An 18,125-nucleotide genomic window follows, 5' to 3' on the forward strand; every position below is an offset into this window, starting at 1 on the left:
CTGGTCTTATTGCTGTGGGCAAGATGTTGGGTGTGCGGGAGTGCGTCCAGAGTAGGCGGTCTCAGGCTGGGCTTATCCTGCTGCGGGATGCCACCATTTGGGTGACATTTACTGAGCTCTCCACACACCATCCCAAGGCATCCTGCAGCGTGACTGGCTTCGGCCTGCCTGCCGCTCCAGGGCCACAGCCGGCCTCCCCGCCTGCCTCCCCCTGCTCCAGCGCCTCGGCTCATGGCTGTTCTTTCTGCCCGTATGGCTCTTCCTTGGCTTGTTTCCTGGTTGCCTAGTTTTCCTTCTTCATGAGTCATCTGAAATGTCACCTCTTTGGGGAGGCCACCGCTGACCACTCTGTATGTAATGGCCCTGTCCCACTTCATTTTTGGCACCCTACCCTTGTCCCCTGCCCTGGCGAGCTGTTTGGTGTCTTTCTGCCCACTCAAATGTCAGCCCAGCGTGGTCGAGCTAGGCCTACTCCTCGCAGAGCCTGGCCCAGCACCTGGCGGAGAGCAGAGCCAGGTGAATCTTTTGTTAAACAAGAGGACAATCCTACGAAACCAGGACTGTCTCTTAGCACAGGGCATCTGGGTGCTCAAAGAGGCTAAGGGACTTGCTTGAGATGACGCGGCAGTGGGAGGGAGAGGCAGGCCCAGGTCTGGTCTGGTCTTAGTTGCTGCTGAGGGACTGGGAGAGAAGGAAGGAGGAGCTTGTCTCAGGAGCAGCTGGGGAGGCTTAGAGGCCCAAAGGGGCGGATGCTGGGCCAGCTGGAGTGCTCTGGAGTGCTCCGGCGCCAGCACTGCCCAGGACTCGGTCTGGGCTGTGGAGAGAGGGCTGCCTCTGGGGCTCTGGGTGGGGGTACCAGCCAACACAGGCAAGGAGCTCCTGGTGCCAGGCGCTCAGTGCCACGTGCCCAGCCGAGAGAGGTGCTTCCCAGCCTGGCTCCAGCCGCCCCAGACTGTACAGTTGCAGCCACAGTTGGCCTTGATTGCTCAGTGAGCTCATTCCAAAAGGTGGGGCTGCCTACCCTGCACACAGGAGGCCCCAGTAGCTCCCTGGGCCCCGGGTGGACTCTCCCTGCCTTCCCTTCCCCTCCCCCACTGGACCTTGCCCTTGGCAGAGCCTTCCAGCCTCCCTGAATGCCCAGCCCTGCTTGTGGGACCTGGCTGAGGCCCATCTGCCAGCCTACTCTAGGCTGCCCTCCTCCTAAGAGGTAAGGGGCCTCCTAGGGGCAGTCCCCTCCGTCTGTATCCCGCCCCTTTTGACTGGGCCAGAGGGGAATTTTCCTGTGACTCACTCTGCTGGCACTTCCTGTGGTCACCAGGGCAGGGGCTGGGGGGACCCGGTAGGGTGGCTCTGTGTTCTGGGGTCACTGGGGGAGGGGGACCGGGTGTCCCGCCCCCTGATGGATGTGATTCCCTGAGGCTGGCTGCTGACCATATTTGGGAAAGTCGCTTTTCTCCTAGGCAGCCTGGGGATGGGGCAGTGAGCCCCAGTGGGCTGCAGGACAGCCCCTGCCCCTGCCCGCTCCGCCTGGGGCTCTGACCTCGACCTGCTTCTGCATCCTCTGCCCCAGCCTGCCTTGGAGCCTGGGAGGTAGTCCACTGTTTTCTTTTTCAGGATGTGTATTTTCTTAACCCTAAAGCTGAGAAATGCTCATTAAATACAAATCGAAAAATTCTGAGAAACAAGAAGAGAAAGTATCCCCCAATCCCTGTTATTCTTACCCTCTCCACATTTAAGTCGGAGTGATGTTTTTTTGAGACATAATTTATACTTCGGTGCATTCGTAACTCTGTCATCATCGCGGTGTGGACGGCCTGGCAGCAGCCGGCAGTTCCGAGGTCCTCTACCTGGTGCTCACCTTTGTGCTGGGGTGAACTGGCTGGTTCTGCTCTCCCTGAGCTCTGAGCTGCCTGGCTGGGCTGGCTCCTCCCCTGGGCCTTACCCCTCTTCGCTCCCAACTTTCCTGCCTCTGGCCCTTAATTGGACTGGGGGCTCTGAGCCGCTCTGGAGAAATGGGCTCCCAGCTGATGCTCCCCAGGGTCTGAACATTCATACCTGGGTCCTGGGGCACATGCTGCTTGCCCAGCCTCCCCCTTGGGCTGCCTTGGTGACACTCAGCCCTCTTCCCTAATCCTCCTTGTGGCAGGCAGGGGAGGTAGTGCAAAGGGCTCACCCCAAATGCTGGCGTGGAGGGAGGAGGGGGTGCCATTCTGGGCTGAGTGAAGCCTCACTCCCACTGCCCTCTGCCCCAGGGCCCAGGCTCCCACTTCCCGTTTCTGCCCAAGGGGGCGTGACCCTTCCTTCCGTCTGGAATTCTAGCCCCTGCCTTAATCCTTGCTAGTGGAGTCCTGGGGACAAGACTGGGCCCAGATGGGGAAGGCCACACAGCAGCGGGTTGCCAGAACTCAGGTCCCTTTTCCAAGTCAGGAGTCGAGACCAGGCTCTGCATCCTCAGACCCCAGGAGACTCAGAAGAGGGCAAGCAGAGCTGAGGCCTGGCTGGAGGGCTGGAGCCCAGCTGGCCTGGCTGTGTCCTCTCCACAGCCCCAGCCTCCCCCACGCGTGAGGCCTGGGTCTCTGCTGCACCCGGCCAAGCTTTCTGCTGCCCTAGGAGGCCAAGGTAACCCTGGCCTTCTCTCCCCAAGGTGCCTCATTCGCTCCTTGGTACTGACCTTGGCCCTCCAACTGGGGCGGGGGACCCTCTGTGCTATATCTAGGCCCAGCCTGAGCCTGGCACCTATGGAAGGGGAGCAGCAACAGCAGGGGGGCTGAAAATGTGAGGTCTCCCCACCCTGAGTTCTCCACCCTCAGTGAGGTTCTGGGCCTGCTAGCGCTGTGTCACCAGAGCTGTGGTCCTCCTGCCTCTGACCCCAGAGCCTCGCCAAGGCCTTCACCAGGGCCTGCGCAGGCTGCTTGACTGCAGGGCCTCTGTGTGCCTGGGCCACATGGAACGCGTGTCCCTGCTCTGGGAAGATTTGCTGCCTGATGGAGCCCCAGAGCAGTGCCCACTTCTGGGTGGCTGTGAGGATTAACAGGAGAGTCACAGCAGCAAAGAACTGGGCGGGGGGTGCTGTCCTTCCTTGTTGGACTTTATTTTCCCCACCTGTTCCTGATGTCTGTCTCGTTCCATGACTCTTCCAGAAGCACCCGCAGTAGCATAATCTGTCCCCGAATAAGTGTCTGTGAAAACTACACAGAGTTGTTTTATAGCTGTTTATAACAACATTTACGCAAAGTGTTCTGGGATGTAGATCTCCCCTCGGGAGGGCGTGGTGGACTTGCCTCCCCAAGTGCCTGGACACCTGCCGGTGCATAGAGCAGAATCTCAGCTGTGTCCGGATTTGCTGGTCAGAGCCCCTGTGTCTTTGTGATAGTCGTGGCCATTCGTTTTTCCCCTTTGGAGAAATCCCTCTTCACATTTGGTTGGTTTTCTCGTCTTGCAGATTTGTAGGCGCGCCCCCAGATTCTAGAGTAATCACTCTCTCATCACTTGGTGACCAGTCACCCTGTCAGCCTTGTGTTGTCACTTTATGTTGTGTCCTTAGGACCTTTGTTTTTGAGGTTTTGTTGTATAATTTTTTCCTATCTCAAAGTCACAAATCAATTCTCCCGGTTTTTTCTTTTATTATTTCTAGACTTGTGTCTCGTAGACCTCGAATATTCTTTGTTTATAATGTGAGGCAAGTGTCCAAATGGATTTTTCTTCCTGCAGTGAGTGAGTTTTCTTCATACTCTCTGTGGCAGAGTCATATCCTTCCCCGTTGCTGTGGGCACCGCCTGTGGCATCCACCAGCTCCCCGTAGAGCGGGGGCCTCTCTCAGCCCCCTCCCAGCACGCTGGGCCCTGTGCCCCTCACTGACTTGGAGTCGCAGCATGTCCTCAAAGCTGGGAAGGAAAGCACCCCTTGGCATTTTATTTTCAGAATTAACCTGCCTATTCCTGGACCTTTGTTGCTCCATTTAATTCTAGAAGGATTCTTTTTCTTTGGCCAGATTCTTCAACGAAAAAACAATTTCTGCTGGCGCTTTGATTGTAATCGTAATTTATTAAGGAAGCGTGGGCTAATTGGCTTTTTACAGCCCTTGGGCACCCCACCGTGAACTCCGTACATTTCCCCCTTTAGTCAGGCTTTTCCTTGAGCCCTTGGACAGGTTGTAAATGTTTCCTCCTCTGAGGGCCCCTGCAGTCTTCACTTGATTAGTTCCTGGAAGAGAACCTGTAGCTTTTGACATTATGTTGTGACGTCTGTTCCGAGGCATTTCTTTCTCATCGGTTATTGATTCTTCCAGTGCAATGGTATATTTGATGATCATATGGTCTGCAGATGATGAGCATTTTGTCCCTGTGTCCCCTCCCTACTCTGTCTTTCATTTTTTTCCCTCTTGGCTCATTGCCCTGGCAGGGCAGCAAGACTGTTGAGTTGGAGCAGGGAGGGTGTGCTGTGCATCCTGTTTTCTTTCCAGGCTGTGGTGGCCATTCCTGTCATTATCTCTGCTCTCCCCTGTGTTGGTCCAGGTTGCAGTGTGAACTCTGGGAGTGGATTTTAAGAGCATCTTGAGTGCCATCTCTGGAGCATAGGCAGTGGATTCCGTAGAGAGGATTCTGAGGCACTATCCAGGCCCATCGGAAGCACCAGGATTAGCTGGGCCTTTCTGCCAGGGGCCGGGGGATAGAGGCGTTGGGATCATGCCAAACCCTACTTTGTCCATTTATCAGTGCCAAGGCCAGATGCCTCCCACGTCCTGGAGCAGGGTGGGAGTTGGGCGGGCTGCTGAGCCTCTCCACGCATACCCTGTGGCCCTCACGCCCACCTGTGTCCTCTCTCCCCAGAACGTGCTGGCCAAAGCCCTCTATGACAACGTGGCTGAGTCCCCGGATGAGCTCTCCTTCCGCAAGGGTGATATCATGACGGTGCTGGAGCGGGACACACAGGGCCTGGACGGCTGGTGGCTCTGCTCGCTGCACGGGCGCCAAGGCATCGTGCCTGGGAACCGCCTCAAGATCCTGGTGGGCATGCACGACAAGAAGCCAGCAGGGCCCGGCCCCGGCCCTCCCGCCCCCTCTGCCCCGCCTCAGCCTGGTCTCCACAACCCGGCCACCCAGTACACGTCCATGCTGCCCACCTCATACCCACCCCAGCCTGACAGCGTCTACCTGGTGCCCACCCCCAGCAAGACTCAACAGGGCCTCTACCAAGCCCCTGGGCCCAGCCCACAGTTCCAGTCTCCCCCAGCCAAGCAGACGTCCACATTCTTGAAGCAGATGCCCCATCACCCATTTCCCAGCCCAGCCCCAGACCTTTACCAGGTGCCCCCAGGGCCTGGCAGCCCAGCCCAGGACATTTACCAGGTGCCACCTTCTGCTGGGATAGGGCACGACATCTACCAGGTGCCCCCATCCATGGACGCACGCAGCTGGGAGGGGACGAAGCCGCCGGCAAAGGTAAGGCCACCCTGGCATGGCGGGGCAGCCCCCTGGTGGGTTTTGCCCAGGCCCCAGTGTCCGAGCACTGCAGGGCCCAGCTAAGCACCCTTGGGTTCTCCGGGGCTCCAGCAGCGGCTGTGTGTTCAGTCTGGGCTAGGGCGGGAGACGGGTGTTTGGGCAGTGTGTTCATCCTGCTGCTGAAGATGGGTGTGACAGGATGGGCCAGCCCGGAGAGATGTCTGAGCCAGCCTTGGACCATGAGGTCGCCTGCAGCAGATGCCCCAGTGGGAGGGTGTCGCTAGCAGAGGACAGCCTGTCGAAGGCCTGGGTGTGTGGAGAGTCTGTGTCCAAGATGGCAGGCCGGGCTTGGGTTTTGAGGCCAGAGCAGCAGGCTGGGGACAGGCCCCCAGGGGTCTGGTGCCACCAAAGACCCAGATGCCTTCCTGAAGGTGGAGCGTTTTGAGTAGGAATGACCTGCCTAACCCATGTCCTGGTAAGGTCATCATGCCCACAGAGTGGAGGGCGTGGGGCGCATCCAGGGGCCCAGACTGGGGCAGGGCGAGCAGGCCGGGAGCGCCGGACGGCGCTTGGAGGAGAAATCAGGTATGACGTGCAGTGCCGCAGGTAGCAGAGAGTGGCTGAAAACCCCAAAGAATGGATTGAAAGAGAGATGGTTTTTCTTACATTTCTCGGTTTTGAGGTGAGCAGTACAGGGCTGCCCCGGCCCCTCTGCCCCATCACGGGCCACAGCTCCCTGCCTCTTACGGCTCTGACGTCCACGGCGTGGGTCTTCTGGGCCAGGACAGTTGCCCCGTGCGCTCCAGCCGGCATGTCTGCATTCGGCCAGCAGGAAAAGAGGAAGGGACGAAGGGGAGAGGCCAGCGCCTTGTACCTGGGGGTGCCCATGAGTCCTTGGCGGGGATGCGCCAGCCCCTGGAGTGGGGGTGGAGCATATCTTCTGGCCATCCCTGGCTCTGCAGACACCTGACCCTTCTCTTCCGGGGCATTTTAGTGGGCCTGTGGGTACCTGAAGGGTGACCTTTTTGTGATTCCTGCACCTGTGGGGGGGACACTGCCCTTAGGATTGCCAGTATAGGGTCGCCCTGAGAGAGACTCTGGTTCAAGTGTGTCGTGAGCTGTTACCAGTCAGATGTTGGGCCAGGGGTCAAAGCTCTGCGCCCCGCACTCGGCTCCACATGGGCCTGCCCTGTACTGGTGCCCGCCACTGTCCCCAGGCCGTCTTCCTGTAGGAGGGAGGCAAGTCAGAGGGAGGCCAGGCCCCACTGGCTGCTTTGAGCTGAGTCAGGAGCAACATTTCTTCACCTTGGCTTGTGTCTTCCGGGGCATAAGTCCCTTCGAGAGTTGGGGAGCGGAGTTTCCTGAGGTCCAGAAGCAGAAATCCCAGACTTGGAAGACAGAGCAGCCATACCCAGCTCTTCCTCCCTGTCTCCTCCATGTCTGTTCGGCCATTACAGCTCACCCAGGAAGACCCTGAGAGAGCCCGCCCACAGCAGCAGGGAGGCCCTCGCTGCCAGCCCAGGCCCTGGTGGGCGAGGCGGGGTGGCAGGCATAGCAGCTGGGCTCTGCTGGGATCAGCTTCCCAGGTTCCATGTGTAAGCCAGGGCCACCTGTGTCCAGAGACAGTGGCCAAGTAGGTCCTCACTCCACAGCACTGAGCCTCTGTCCTCGGAGCCAGCCCAGGGGTGAGGTGGGAGACTTGCCCATGCCAGCTGGGCAGCAGGTGAGCAGGCAATGTCGCTCTGCTCCTGCCCACAGGGCAGAGCTTGGCAGCCAGGAGACCTGGCTAGAGGTCATTGGCTGGCTGAAGGTGGGGCTCCATGGACTCTGGCCACCAGGGAACCCTGAATCAGTAGCTCCCACTTCCTGCCCTATCTGCTCCTTCAACTACCTGGCCAGAGATGGGCCAGTGGCAGAACTGTGCCATGCTGGGCTGGGATCGCCCAGACTAAGGCTGCTCCCAAGAGAGCTTTAGTCAGAGCAGCAGAGCCCTGCCAGGGGAGCACCTGTCCTGTGGGTGGTGGCAGGGAGCAGTGCCTAGCCAGCAAGCTTTGGGACAGGCCATGGTCCATCCCCCCACATACATACACACACACACTCCATGTTCTGCTCACCCCAGGGAGGCACACCCTTTCCCTTACCCGCTTCCTTCACGAATCTTTGCGGACAAGTCTACCTGGTGCATCTGTGAGGCCAGGCAGGCAGTGGAAGCCCTGTGGGCCAGGAAGCATCAGGGAGACCCTCATGCCAGGTTGTGGATGCAAGCCCACGTTTTGGTTGTTGGTTCTGTTTGCCTCCCCCTCGAGGGGCTTGCTCTCAGACCGCCTCTGGGCTCACCTGGCTGGGGCCCAGGTGCCCTCGCCTGAGAAGCCTTGTGGCTCCTGGCCTGGGCCTCCGTTGCATCTGCTTTTATTTCATAATCATGAAAATGATGCTTATTTGTCAGAGAAAATGCATAATGTATGAAAAAGCCTAGACATGAGATGCCCCAATCAAGAGGTAATAACTGGGAAATTTTGGCATATTTTGTCTAGCATATTCTCTGTTAGTCTTTCACAGATTTGTACACATAGTTTTGCATTTTGAGGTTGTAAATTCAATATCAGATTGCAAAAGTGTTTAGTTGGGTCCCTAAACATGACTGTGATGACTGCCCTGGATTTTGCTCTGTTGTCCCTTCCTGTTGGGGTAGGCTCTTGGCGGTTCCTGATGGCATACGTACGTCTCTGTGACAAACAGCGGGGCAATAAACATCTTAGTGTGTGCACATCTGTGCCCACATTTCAAGGTTGTGCTTTCATAAGCCTCGTCTTCCCCCTCAGAACTCCTGGTTCCAGGGGTTGAGGTCAGCTGGGCTGAAGAGGAACCCTGCCAGGACCTTGGTTGGGGGGTGGGGTCCTGACACTTAGGACACCGAAGGATGAGTGAGGAGGCCGGTGGTCAGAAGGGGTCCAATGCCTGGTGTGAGAGGTCAGGGCCTCACTGGGCGTTAGCACCCTTTAGGCTGGGACATAGCTTTAGGAAGAAAAGGAGAGAAGCAGGGCCCCCAGAGTGGGGGGTGTTTCTATGAGGTCACTCTTGGGGGAGTGCCTCTGGGTCAGGCGCAGCAGCTGCGCCTAACGGGACAGCTGTGGTGCTGGGTCAGGAGCAGGCGGGACACAGCTGAGCTCAGTGCTGTTTCTTCTGGGAGCTCCATCCGCTCCCCAGGCCCACAGTGTCGGGTCATGGGGTGGGGGGCAGGAGCACCCGTGTCAGGTGTGTCCCCTCCTGATGAGAGGTTAGTTGGTCACCTGTTCCATCCCACAGCATTCCAGTAGTGCTCCATTTCCCAGAGGAGGAAACCGAGCTCCCAGATGGGAATGGGGTGGGGTGTGCCAGGGCCAGTTGGCCTTTGGCAGCTGAGCTGCCTGGAGGTGGTCGGGCACCTGGGCAGAATGGGGCAGATGGCCTGTCCCTTCACAGTGGGTCTTGGTAGCCCTTAGCTTCATGTCTCACTCCTGCTCTACAGACGCCCCGATGGGCCCCTGCCCTGCCCGGGTCTGTCTTTGGGTGTGCGTCTAACACTAGGTATGTGTGTTCTCTCATCTGCTGTTGAGATGTGTGTGTGAAAGAGCATGTGTGTCTCCTCCCAGACCCTGGCTGGGTCTCCCACCCTGGGGGCCTCCAGGTCCTGCTAACAGAGCCCCAGGTGCAGAGCAAGGCAGCCTGGCCTGCGATTAGTGGCCAGCAGCTCTCTGGAGAGTTGGTTTCCCTAACAAGCTTTTTCCCCTGGCGGCTGCCTTACTATTTTTTTCTATCAGAAAAACAGTTGCTGGCCAATATGGCTGCTTACTGTCACTGATTCAGCCGCAGGAGTGGCAAACTGCCCAGAGCCCAGGGCCTGGGGTCGGGCCCCCAGAGCTGTTCTTCCCGCTCTCACTCATCTGTGGGAGGCTGAGCGGGGCTCAGGTGCACGCCTCTCTTCATGGAGCTAGGTCCCCACCTGCCTTTCAGAGGTTGACAGGGCCTGGAGCTGCCTCAGGCCTCACCTCGAGGCCCCGCCAACCTGCCACGTCCCGCCAGCTCCCGCCTGCCTGCCTGGGAGCCTTGCTCTTGGCAGGTTCCAGTGTCTAAAAATAGCTCTGGAGGAGACTCAAGTCTGGGGCTTGAGGAGGGAGATGAGTCTGGGGAGGGCCGCCAGCTCTACTCCCAGACGTCCTGGGGGTGGGGTGCTGTGGGCGGGGAATACCCCGTGGGGGCGTGCCCGGCATCTGGTGGAGAGCGAGAGCCTGCTGCCCACGAGCCCTTGCCGCTCGCTGCCTGGCTTTGCTGCGAGGCCCAGGAGCAGGAGGCTCTGCCAAGCCCTAGGCTAATCAGAAAAGTTCTGGTGCCCGTGCTTCTGGTGGGGGGCACTCTGCTGCTGCTGGTGCCCAGTGTGCGCACATGCTGCCTGCACTATCCAGGGCGCAGGGTGTACAGAGCTGGCTGCCTGTCATGGGGGCTGGGTGCAAGCAGGGGCACAGGGTCCTGGCGGCACCGAGCCCAAGGGCAGGCCCTGCCCAGCCCTGCTGCCCCCGGAGATGTGCGTGGGGAGGGCCTGAGTCAACCCTGTCCCAGACGTCCCCTTTGATTAGGGAACAAAAGGCCTTTCTGTCGGAGAAGAGCAGAGCAGGGAGCCTTGCGGGGGAGGCCTGCCCTGAGCTGGCTTAGATCCTGCCGGCCCCGCCCACAGGGCTGACCCCTCCCACCGGCCCTTCCCACCGGCCGGGTGCCTGCAGGGGAGAAGGCTGCCTGCCCAGCACTGCCCGCCAGGTCTGGTGCTGACGTGAGGGGCTGTGGGCAGCGGCGCAGCTCTGGACCCTGGGCCAGGGGCAGGGTGCACCCGGGAGGGGCGAAAGGGCTGGCTGCCTCTCTGGGCTGATGTTATCTGTTCGGGTGAGTGGTGGTCTCAGGGCCCTGTGGATGTGGGGAGAGGGGGTCTTGGTTCTAGTCTTGGCTACTCCCTCACACTCGTCCCGCCTTCTGCCTGAGAACTGGCCCTGAGGTCTGGGCGTCCTCATCGGCTTGTCCTCAGGAGTCTCTCCAAGATACGCTGGGAACAAGAGAGGCAGGAGTGCCACTTGCTGCCCTGCCAGGCCACCACTTCCCCGGAGGCCTCAGGCCTTGGCCGTCGGGATCTCCTGCCTCCTCTGGGCCTGAGGAGGGCACGGCCTGAGGAGGGCACGGTGTTAGGAACCGGCTCCCTTTGTCCTGGAGCGGGAAGGTGGCTGCTGGCTCCTGCAGTCAAGACAGCCCCTCACTGGCAGACCTTTCTGGGGAGGGTACAGCTGGGAGGGGACCCCAGGCAGGGGTACCCCACTCAACGGTGGCCCTTTCTCTGTCAGCCCATATGAGCCCTCTTCTGGAATCTTCCAAGTCATCCAGCTGTAGGGACCACTTCTGTTTCCTGGCCAGAGCCACATGCTCGTGGCATCCCCCAGGCATTGCATTTCATTGAAGAAAGGGCAGAGAACGCAAAGGGACGAGAATACCCCTGACTCCGAGTGGCCTCTGAGCCCACCCTTGGGGGGCACCAGCCTTTGTGGGTCTCGGCCACTTCACAGGGTCGTGGAGGCTCCCTGAGGACCTGAAGGCTCGTTTTCAGGACCAGTGGTGACAGCTGTCTGCCCCTAGGTGGTGGGGCCCACCCGCATGGGGCAGGGCTATGTGTTCGAGGCCTCCCAGCCAGAGCAGGATGAGTACGACATCCCACGCCACCTGTTGGGCCCCGGGCCCCAGGACATCTACGACGTGCCGCCTGTTCGGGGGCTGCTTCCCAGCCAGTACAGCCAGGAGGTGAGTGTCGGGACTGGGGTGGGGGTGGCTTGGACTGGCCCTGCTCAGGGAGCTGAGCCTTCTTGGCCCTCGCCAGGGCAGGATGGTCCTGGGGTTGGGGCTGTGGGGTGTCTGCTCTTTTCATCCCCTCAGGTGGCCCTGGCACCTGTGTCACTGCACCTTTTCTGTCCCCAGGTATATGACACTCCCCCCATGGCTGTCAAGGGTCCCAATGGCCGGGACCCATCGCTGGATGTCTATGACGTGCCCCCCAGTGTGGAGAAGGGCCTGCCACCATCCAGCCATCATGCGGTGAGCAGTCGGGGGATGCTGGGGCCTCGCTGGCTGAGGCCTGACTGTGTGCGGTTCTGGCTGTGACTGAGTGTGTGCTGAGCGAGGACCCATGTCTCCAGGGCCGGGGGCATCGAGGGACCTGACTCGCTCCCGGTTCTACCTCTCACTCGCTCTGCGGTGGACTTTCCTCAGAGCCTCAGCTTCCTGACCTGTAAAAGGGCCCTTCCAAGGGCCTTCTTCATGGGTTCTTGAGAGGAACACACAGGATATCAGCAGAGTGACCCAGAATTTATCTTCCAAACCCAGACACTTCTGAGAGCAAAAGGGGGATGACCAGTAATATGTCACTCTGAGTGTAACACACAGACAGCTCGGCCAAGTACCTACCACAGAGTAGAGAATACACGAGGGGCGGTGGTGGTGATGGTCTTGTTGACGGTAGTGACAGTGGTGGTGATGGCGGTGGTGACGGCGACGGTGGTGACGGCGGTGGTGGCAGCGGTGACAGTGGTGGTGACGGTGGCGACGGCAGTGGTGGTGACGGTGGCGACGGTGGTGGCGGTGGTGTGACAGTTATCTCTCACCCAGTGTTTGAGGTTACGAAGTGACTCACCTCATGTGACCCTCACGAACCTGTGAAGGAGTTCTCCCATCTTCCAGGGGGAACAGACAGGCACAGAGGGGTTGAGTCACCTGCCTTAGGTCACACAGATAGTAATCAGTGGAGCTAGGGTTTTGAACTCAGGTCTGGCTCCAGAGTTGAACTCATAATCAGAACCTCTGTGGGTGAGAACTGTGACAGACGTGTGCCCCTGGGCTGTGTCTGTATGTGACTGAGTCCTGCCCCCAGGTTCCCAGGTGGGCAGATGGACAGGCAGCCTTGACTGCTCTTTGCCCCTCCAGGTGTATGATGTTCCTCCATCAGTGAGCAAGGACATGCCCGACGGCCCACTGCTGCGTGAGGAGACCTACGATGTGCCCCCTGCCTTCGCCAAGCCCAAGCCCTTTGACCCAGCCCGCCACCCGCTGGTCCTTGCCACACCGCCCCCGGACTCGCCACCCACTGAGGATGTGTACGACGTGCCGCCGCCCGCTCCCGACCTCTACGATGTGCCCCCTGGCTTGCGACGGCCTGGCCCCGGCACCCTCTACGACGTGCCCCGTGAGCGGCTTCTTCCTCCTGAGGCAGCTGACAGCAGTGTGGCCGATGACGGTGTGTACGCGGTGCCCCCGCCAGCCGAGCGAGAGGCCCCGGCCGATGGCAAGCGCCTGTCAGCCTCCAGCACGGGCAGCACACGCAGCAGCCAGTCCGCCTCCTCCCTGGAGACGGCGGTCGCAGGCCGCGAGCCCCTGGAGCTGGAGGTGGCTGTGGAGGCTCTGGGCCGGCTGCAGCAGGGTGTGAGTGCCACCGTAGCCCACCTCTTGGACGTGGCGGGCAGTGCTGGTGGGTGCGGGGGCTGGCGCAGCACTGCCGAGCCTCAGGAGGCCCCAGTGCAGGACCTGCGGGCTGCTGTGACTGCTGTCCAGGGGGCCGTCCACGAGCTGCTGGAGTTTGCCCGCAGCGCTGTGGGCAATGCTGCCCACACTTCTGACCGCACGCTGCATGCCAAGCTTAGCCGGCAACTGCAGAAGATGGAGGACGTGTACCAGACGTTGGTGGCCCACGGTCAGACCTTCGACAGTGCCCGGGGTGGCCCCGGGGCCACTCCTGAAGACCTAGACCGCTTGGTGGCCTGCTCACGGGCTGTGCCCGAGGACGCCAAGCAGCTGGCTTCCTTCTTGCATGGCAATGCCTCGCTGCTCTTCAGACGGACCAAGGCCCCTGTCTCAGGGCCCGAGGGGGGCGGCCCCCTGCACCCCAACCCCACTGACAAGGCCAGCAGCATCCAGTCCCGGCCCCTGCCCTCACCCCCCAAGTTCACCTCCCAGGACTCGCCGGACGGGCAGTACGAGAACAGCGAGGGGGGCTGGATGGAAGATTACGACTACGTCCACCTGCAGGTGGGTGCCCACCCCGCCCCGGCTCCCCGGCCCTCCTCGAGCTGATTTTTCACCCCTGTCGTGGGACCCTCAGCACCCCCACAACAGAGGGCTCGTGTGGCCAGAGGGAGCTTTGGCCCCCGCAGGGCTTGGCGAGCCCTGTGCTCGCCTCTCACTCTGACTCTCAGGCCAGCTGGCCCCTGGCAGCCCGCCGCTCTCCCGCTCAGGCCTTCGGGCGGCGCATTCGTGTCGTCGGGTCCTGCGGGAAAAGCTCCCCAGAGCCTGCAGGAGTTGAGCCTTTCCGGTCACCAGGGCGGAGGTGGCGCTGTTCTGTTTGGGAAATGGATTCTGAAGGACAAGCAAAGACAAGGACACTTCTGGGCGTGGGGGAAATAAACAAGGTGATGGGAAGGTGGGGTAGGGGGTGTCTCTGAGCAGAGAGCTGGGCGCCAGCCGGAAGGCTTAGCATTCCAGGCTGAGAGCTGGCAGTGCCAAGGCCCAGTGGTCAGGGACAGGTGAGCAGGCCCTGTATGCCTAGGGCGTGGATGTGATTCCTGACGTAGGAACCGGGGCAGGGAGGATGGCCATGGCACATGGAGTATGCCCAACCCCTTCCTGGGCTGGCTGGAGGCGGAGGAGGCCCAGGAGAGCCGCTGCCTCAAGAAGCTGCCGCCGCCCGGGCCCTGGTGGCTGCAGTTATGAGCCTGGGCACGGTGTGCAGCGTCACCTGGTGGCCACTTGCCCCACACCGGGACCCACCAGGCCTGTGGGGCTTCTAGCTCAGCCCAGTCCTGTCTCCCCTCCAGGGGAAGGAAGAGTTTGAGAAGACCCAGAAGGAGCTGTTGGAAAAGGGCAACATCATGCGGCAGGGGAAGGGCCAGCTGGAGCTGCAGCAGGTGAGGACGCTAAGGGTCACCAGCTTCTCCCAGCCCAGGCCTCTCGTCTGTTAGAGAAGCCATCCCTCGGGGCCTGTCTCCAGAGCTGAGCCTCCCAGGGCCCTCCCTGCTCAGCCAGTCCCCAGTCCACCGCATGACGGTCTCCGTGTGTTTGTTGGGTTGATGTTAAGTTATTATAAGAGCAATCATGGTAGACTTTTAGAGCTCACATACAAAAAGGTGTGAAAAAGCAGGGAGATGAAGCCACGAACACACAGAGGCATTTGGAATGATACTTTGTGAACAGTTATGGCTACTTTTATCACACACATTTTTCCATGGCATTAAACATTCCTCATAAGTTATTTTTAAAGGCCACAAAACATGTTATTGTTGAACATTTATGTTATACCCAGTCTTCCTTGTTATACGTGATATTGCTGTGTTTATCTGCAGGCATAGTTTCCTTCATATTTTGGATCATTTGAAAGGGTAGTAAAAAATAAAAACTAAGGGCATTTTGTTTTGATTATGAAGATAATAAAAATTAAAATGTAGACTAGCACAAACTAAACCTGGAAATATCACCCGTCAGATTTCCCTCACCCCACCTTCCCCTGGGCATAGGGAAGGGTGACATAGCCTGCTGGCTCTGCCCTGAGGCCTGAGACAAGGCATGCATTTTTCAAAGCCCGTTTCCCCAGCTGTAAAGCAGGGGTCATAATTATATCCATCCCCGAGTTGGTGTGAGAATTAAATGAGTAAAGAAAAGTACGAAACTTAGGAGGTTCTTGGCACATAGAAGACACGCAGTGAAGGAATAAATGTTAACAATTATATAACATGTGGACGCCCCACTGATTCAGGAAGCGGCACGTACGTTCCCCTTGTTTCCTTCCTCTGGATTTTTCCAGCATTCGTTTAATCAGTCCCCTGTCGGTGGACATTTAGCTCGTTCCCAGGGTTTCTTTTGTAAACAGTGTTATGCTGAATATAAATTTCATCACGTATCTGATTGATCACTTAGAGAAATTACTAGAAGCTAAGGAAAAAAGGTAGGAATATGTATGAAAAACTCTAAAGATCTAGAGTTCCTAAGCCAGGGACATACAAAGTACAAGTAAAATACAGATACATAAAATGTATTGACAAGGATGTTTATTGCTCTATTTCCATATGAGAAAATTCTAGACCACCCCCCCCCAACAACATCTAATAGTGGAGCATCGGTTGAATAAAATATGCACATTTGTACATTAGAATATTATGTAGCTATTTCAAATTGTCAAAGAATGAAAAAGACAAGAATTCAAAACAAAAATGAGTGTATTCTCTCATTAGACAAGAGAACCGACTGGTGAGTTTCAACAGAGCTGCCTAAGGGCGGAAGGGGCCGGTCAGAGGGTTTTAAATGTTAAGTTTCATGTTGGTTTTGCCAGTTGGTTTTGACCTTCTGGGTAGAACAGAACTTGTCTGTCCCTGAGTCTGTGCACAGCCAGTCATAGCCACTCGATCCTCTGGTCAGAGCCAGCTCTGATGAGGACTCCTGGCCATACCGGTGGCTCCCAGGCGAGGGCTGCTGCCAGCGTCCGCTCCCCGCATGCTGCTGGGCACGCTCACTGGCGTGGAGTGAGGGACCTGACGTCGGGCGCTGAAAGTAGGCAATAAAACCAAGTAGTAGTTCCAGTTTTCTAATTAAAAAGGAAATTCGTGTCTGAAAGAAATGTCTTGAATATTCACCAGTTTTTTGTGTGAACTTTTGTTTTCTGAACTTTTACAAATACCATGACCTTTTTTCTTTTGTTTAAAATTTTTATTATGAAAAATTTAATACATTTATAAAATTGGAGAAAATTGTCCCCCAGGTACCGTTAACTTAGCCCTAGTCATTCTCAGCACAATAGTCCCGTTTCAGCTGGCCCCTCGTCCCCCGCAAATCATTTCAAAGATTTCATATTTCATCTGCCAGTACTTTAGTTTGTAGTTCTAAAAGACTGTGTACCCGAATTTTAACAGATTATTTCTGGGTGCATGGGATCTCAAGTGATGGCTACCTTTTTCTCTGTTTGGTTATACTTGAATCTTTTTACATTGTGGAAAGATGAAAATGTTTTGTTTTTTTTTTAACTTTTCAGTTGTAAATATTTATAGATTCACGGGAAGTTGCAAAGAGCACAGAGCAGTCCTGTGTACCCTTCACCCAGTTTCCCCCGATGCATCTTGAGTAACTAGAGAACAGCGCTCAGGCCGGGAGGTGGAGGCCCCTCCCCCCTGCGGCCGCTCGCTTGTTCTCCATTTCTGTCGTTTTATCATTTCAAACATGTTCTATAAACAGACTCACTAATGAGATTGGTAAAGAAGTTACTTGGGAAGGACACCTGCTCCGCCAGCAGGACTGGGGCTCTGTTCCCCACGGCCGCTGTCTTATTTTAGGAGGATTTCCTTTTTACCCCTTCTTGCTCTGTGGCTCTGGTTTTCACTGTGCCTTCCGTCTCCCCAGCTGAAGCAGTTTGAGCGGCTGGAGCAGGAGGTGTCACGACCCATAGACCACGACTTGACCAACTGGACCACGGCCCAGGCCCTGGCCCCAGGGCGGACAGGCGGCCTGGGGCCGTCGGATCGGCAGCTGCTGCTCTTCTACCTGGAGCAGTGTGAGGCAAACCTGACCACGCTGACCAACGCGGTGGACGCCTTCTTTACCGCCGTGGCCACCAACCAACCACCCAAGATCTTCGTGGCACACAGCAAGTTCGTCATCCTCAGCGCCCACAAGCTGGTGTTCATTGGGGACACACTGTCGCGACAGGCCAAGGCCGCTGACGTGCGCAGCCAGGTGACTCACTACAGCAATCTTCTGTGCGACCTCCTGCGTGGCATCGTGGCCACCACCAAGGCTGCTGCCTTGCAGTACCCATCGCCCACCGCCGCCCAGGACATGGTGGACAGGGTCAGGGAGCTGGGCCACAGCACCCAGCAATTCCGCCGGGTCCTGGGCCAGTTGGCAGCTGCCTGAGAACCAGTGACCAGAGGGATGGATGTCAGGGGAGGTCCAAACTGCCCTGCGCACTCACCCCGAGAGTCGTAGTGCCACAGGCATGGGGACAGGCAGCCCCAGCTCCACCCAGGCCTGGTGCCCCAGACTGTCCAGGGATCTGTACATATTTATGACGGGGCAGGATGTGGGACGATGCCTCCTCAGAAGAGTCTAAGCCGAGCCCTGCGAGCCTAGGCCAAGGAGAGGCTGGTGGTCTCACCTGAGTGCGCGGCGGGCCTAGGGAGGGTCAGCGGGCCAGGCCAGAGCCGTGAAGGCCCCGTGACCCATATGGCCTTGGGTGACCCCTGGAGATGACCCCAGCTCCCTAAGGGTGCTGCCCCCAGGGCCAGTGCAGCTGTGCGTGTTCCTTCTCAGCACTAGGAGAATACCCTAAAAAACTATTTTTCATTATTGATTTTCCAATCATTGACTAATAGTCTACATTTAAATAAAACTTTAAAAATAAAAACAGCCTTTTGAGGTGTGAGACGCGAGAGGGCCCTTGGGTGGAAAGGCAGGTGTGTCCTCACCTGTGGAAGTCCAGGGTGGGAGGGGATTGGGGGTGGGTTGAGGGGTTCCATGGTGAAGCTGCGGGTGGCCTCTTGGGAGGGTGAAGAAACAGTAGGTCCCAGCAGAAGAAACCAAGGCTGTGGGAAACGGCTGGGCCAGGGAGACGAGCCCGACCAGGCCCTGAGGCCGGAGACAGCG

At 58.0% G+C, this 18,125-nt stretch overlaps 1 protein-coding gene across 4 annotated transcripts in view; it reads left to right on the forward strand.

The window, feature by feature from the left end:
• The window catches only part of BCAR1 (BCAR1, Cas family scaffold protein), a 35,494-nt gene extending 17,606 nt beyond the window's left edge, over positions 1 to 17,888 (forward strand). For 3 of the 4 annotated variants that reach the window (XM_006908815.3, XM_015586910.2, XM_025044626.1), the window contains exons 2-7: positions 4,830 to 5,441; positions 11,094 to 11,255; positions 11,430 to 11,546; positions 12,432 to 13,529; positions 14,315 to 14,404; positions 16,884 to 17,888. In XM_006908815.3, coding sequence (XP_006908877.1) covers positions 4,830 to 5,441; positions 11,094 to 11,255; positions 11,430 to 11,546; positions 12,432 to 13,529; positions 14,315 to 14,404; positions 16,884 to 17,396 — 2,592 coding nt within the window. In that variant the 3' untranslated portion in view covers positions 17,397 to 17,888. The remainder of the gene's footprint in view (positions 1 to 4,829; positions 5,442 to 11,093; positions 11,256 to 11,429; positions 11,547 to 12,431; positions 13,530 to 14,314; positions 14,405 to 16,883) is intronic. The other variant, XM_015586911.2, reaches the window with a different exon arrangement.
• The last annotated feature ends 237 nt before the right edge of the window (positions 17,889 to 18,125 follow it).

Source organism: Pteropus alecto, unplaced genomic scaffold (assembly GCF_000325575.1).
Source record: "Pteropus alecto unplaced genomic scaffold, ASM32557v1 scaffold123, whole genome shotgun sequence".
Taxonomy (NCBI): domain Eukaryota; kingdom Metazoa; phylum Chordata; class Mammalia; order Chiroptera; family Pteropodidae; genus Pteropus; species Pteropus alecto.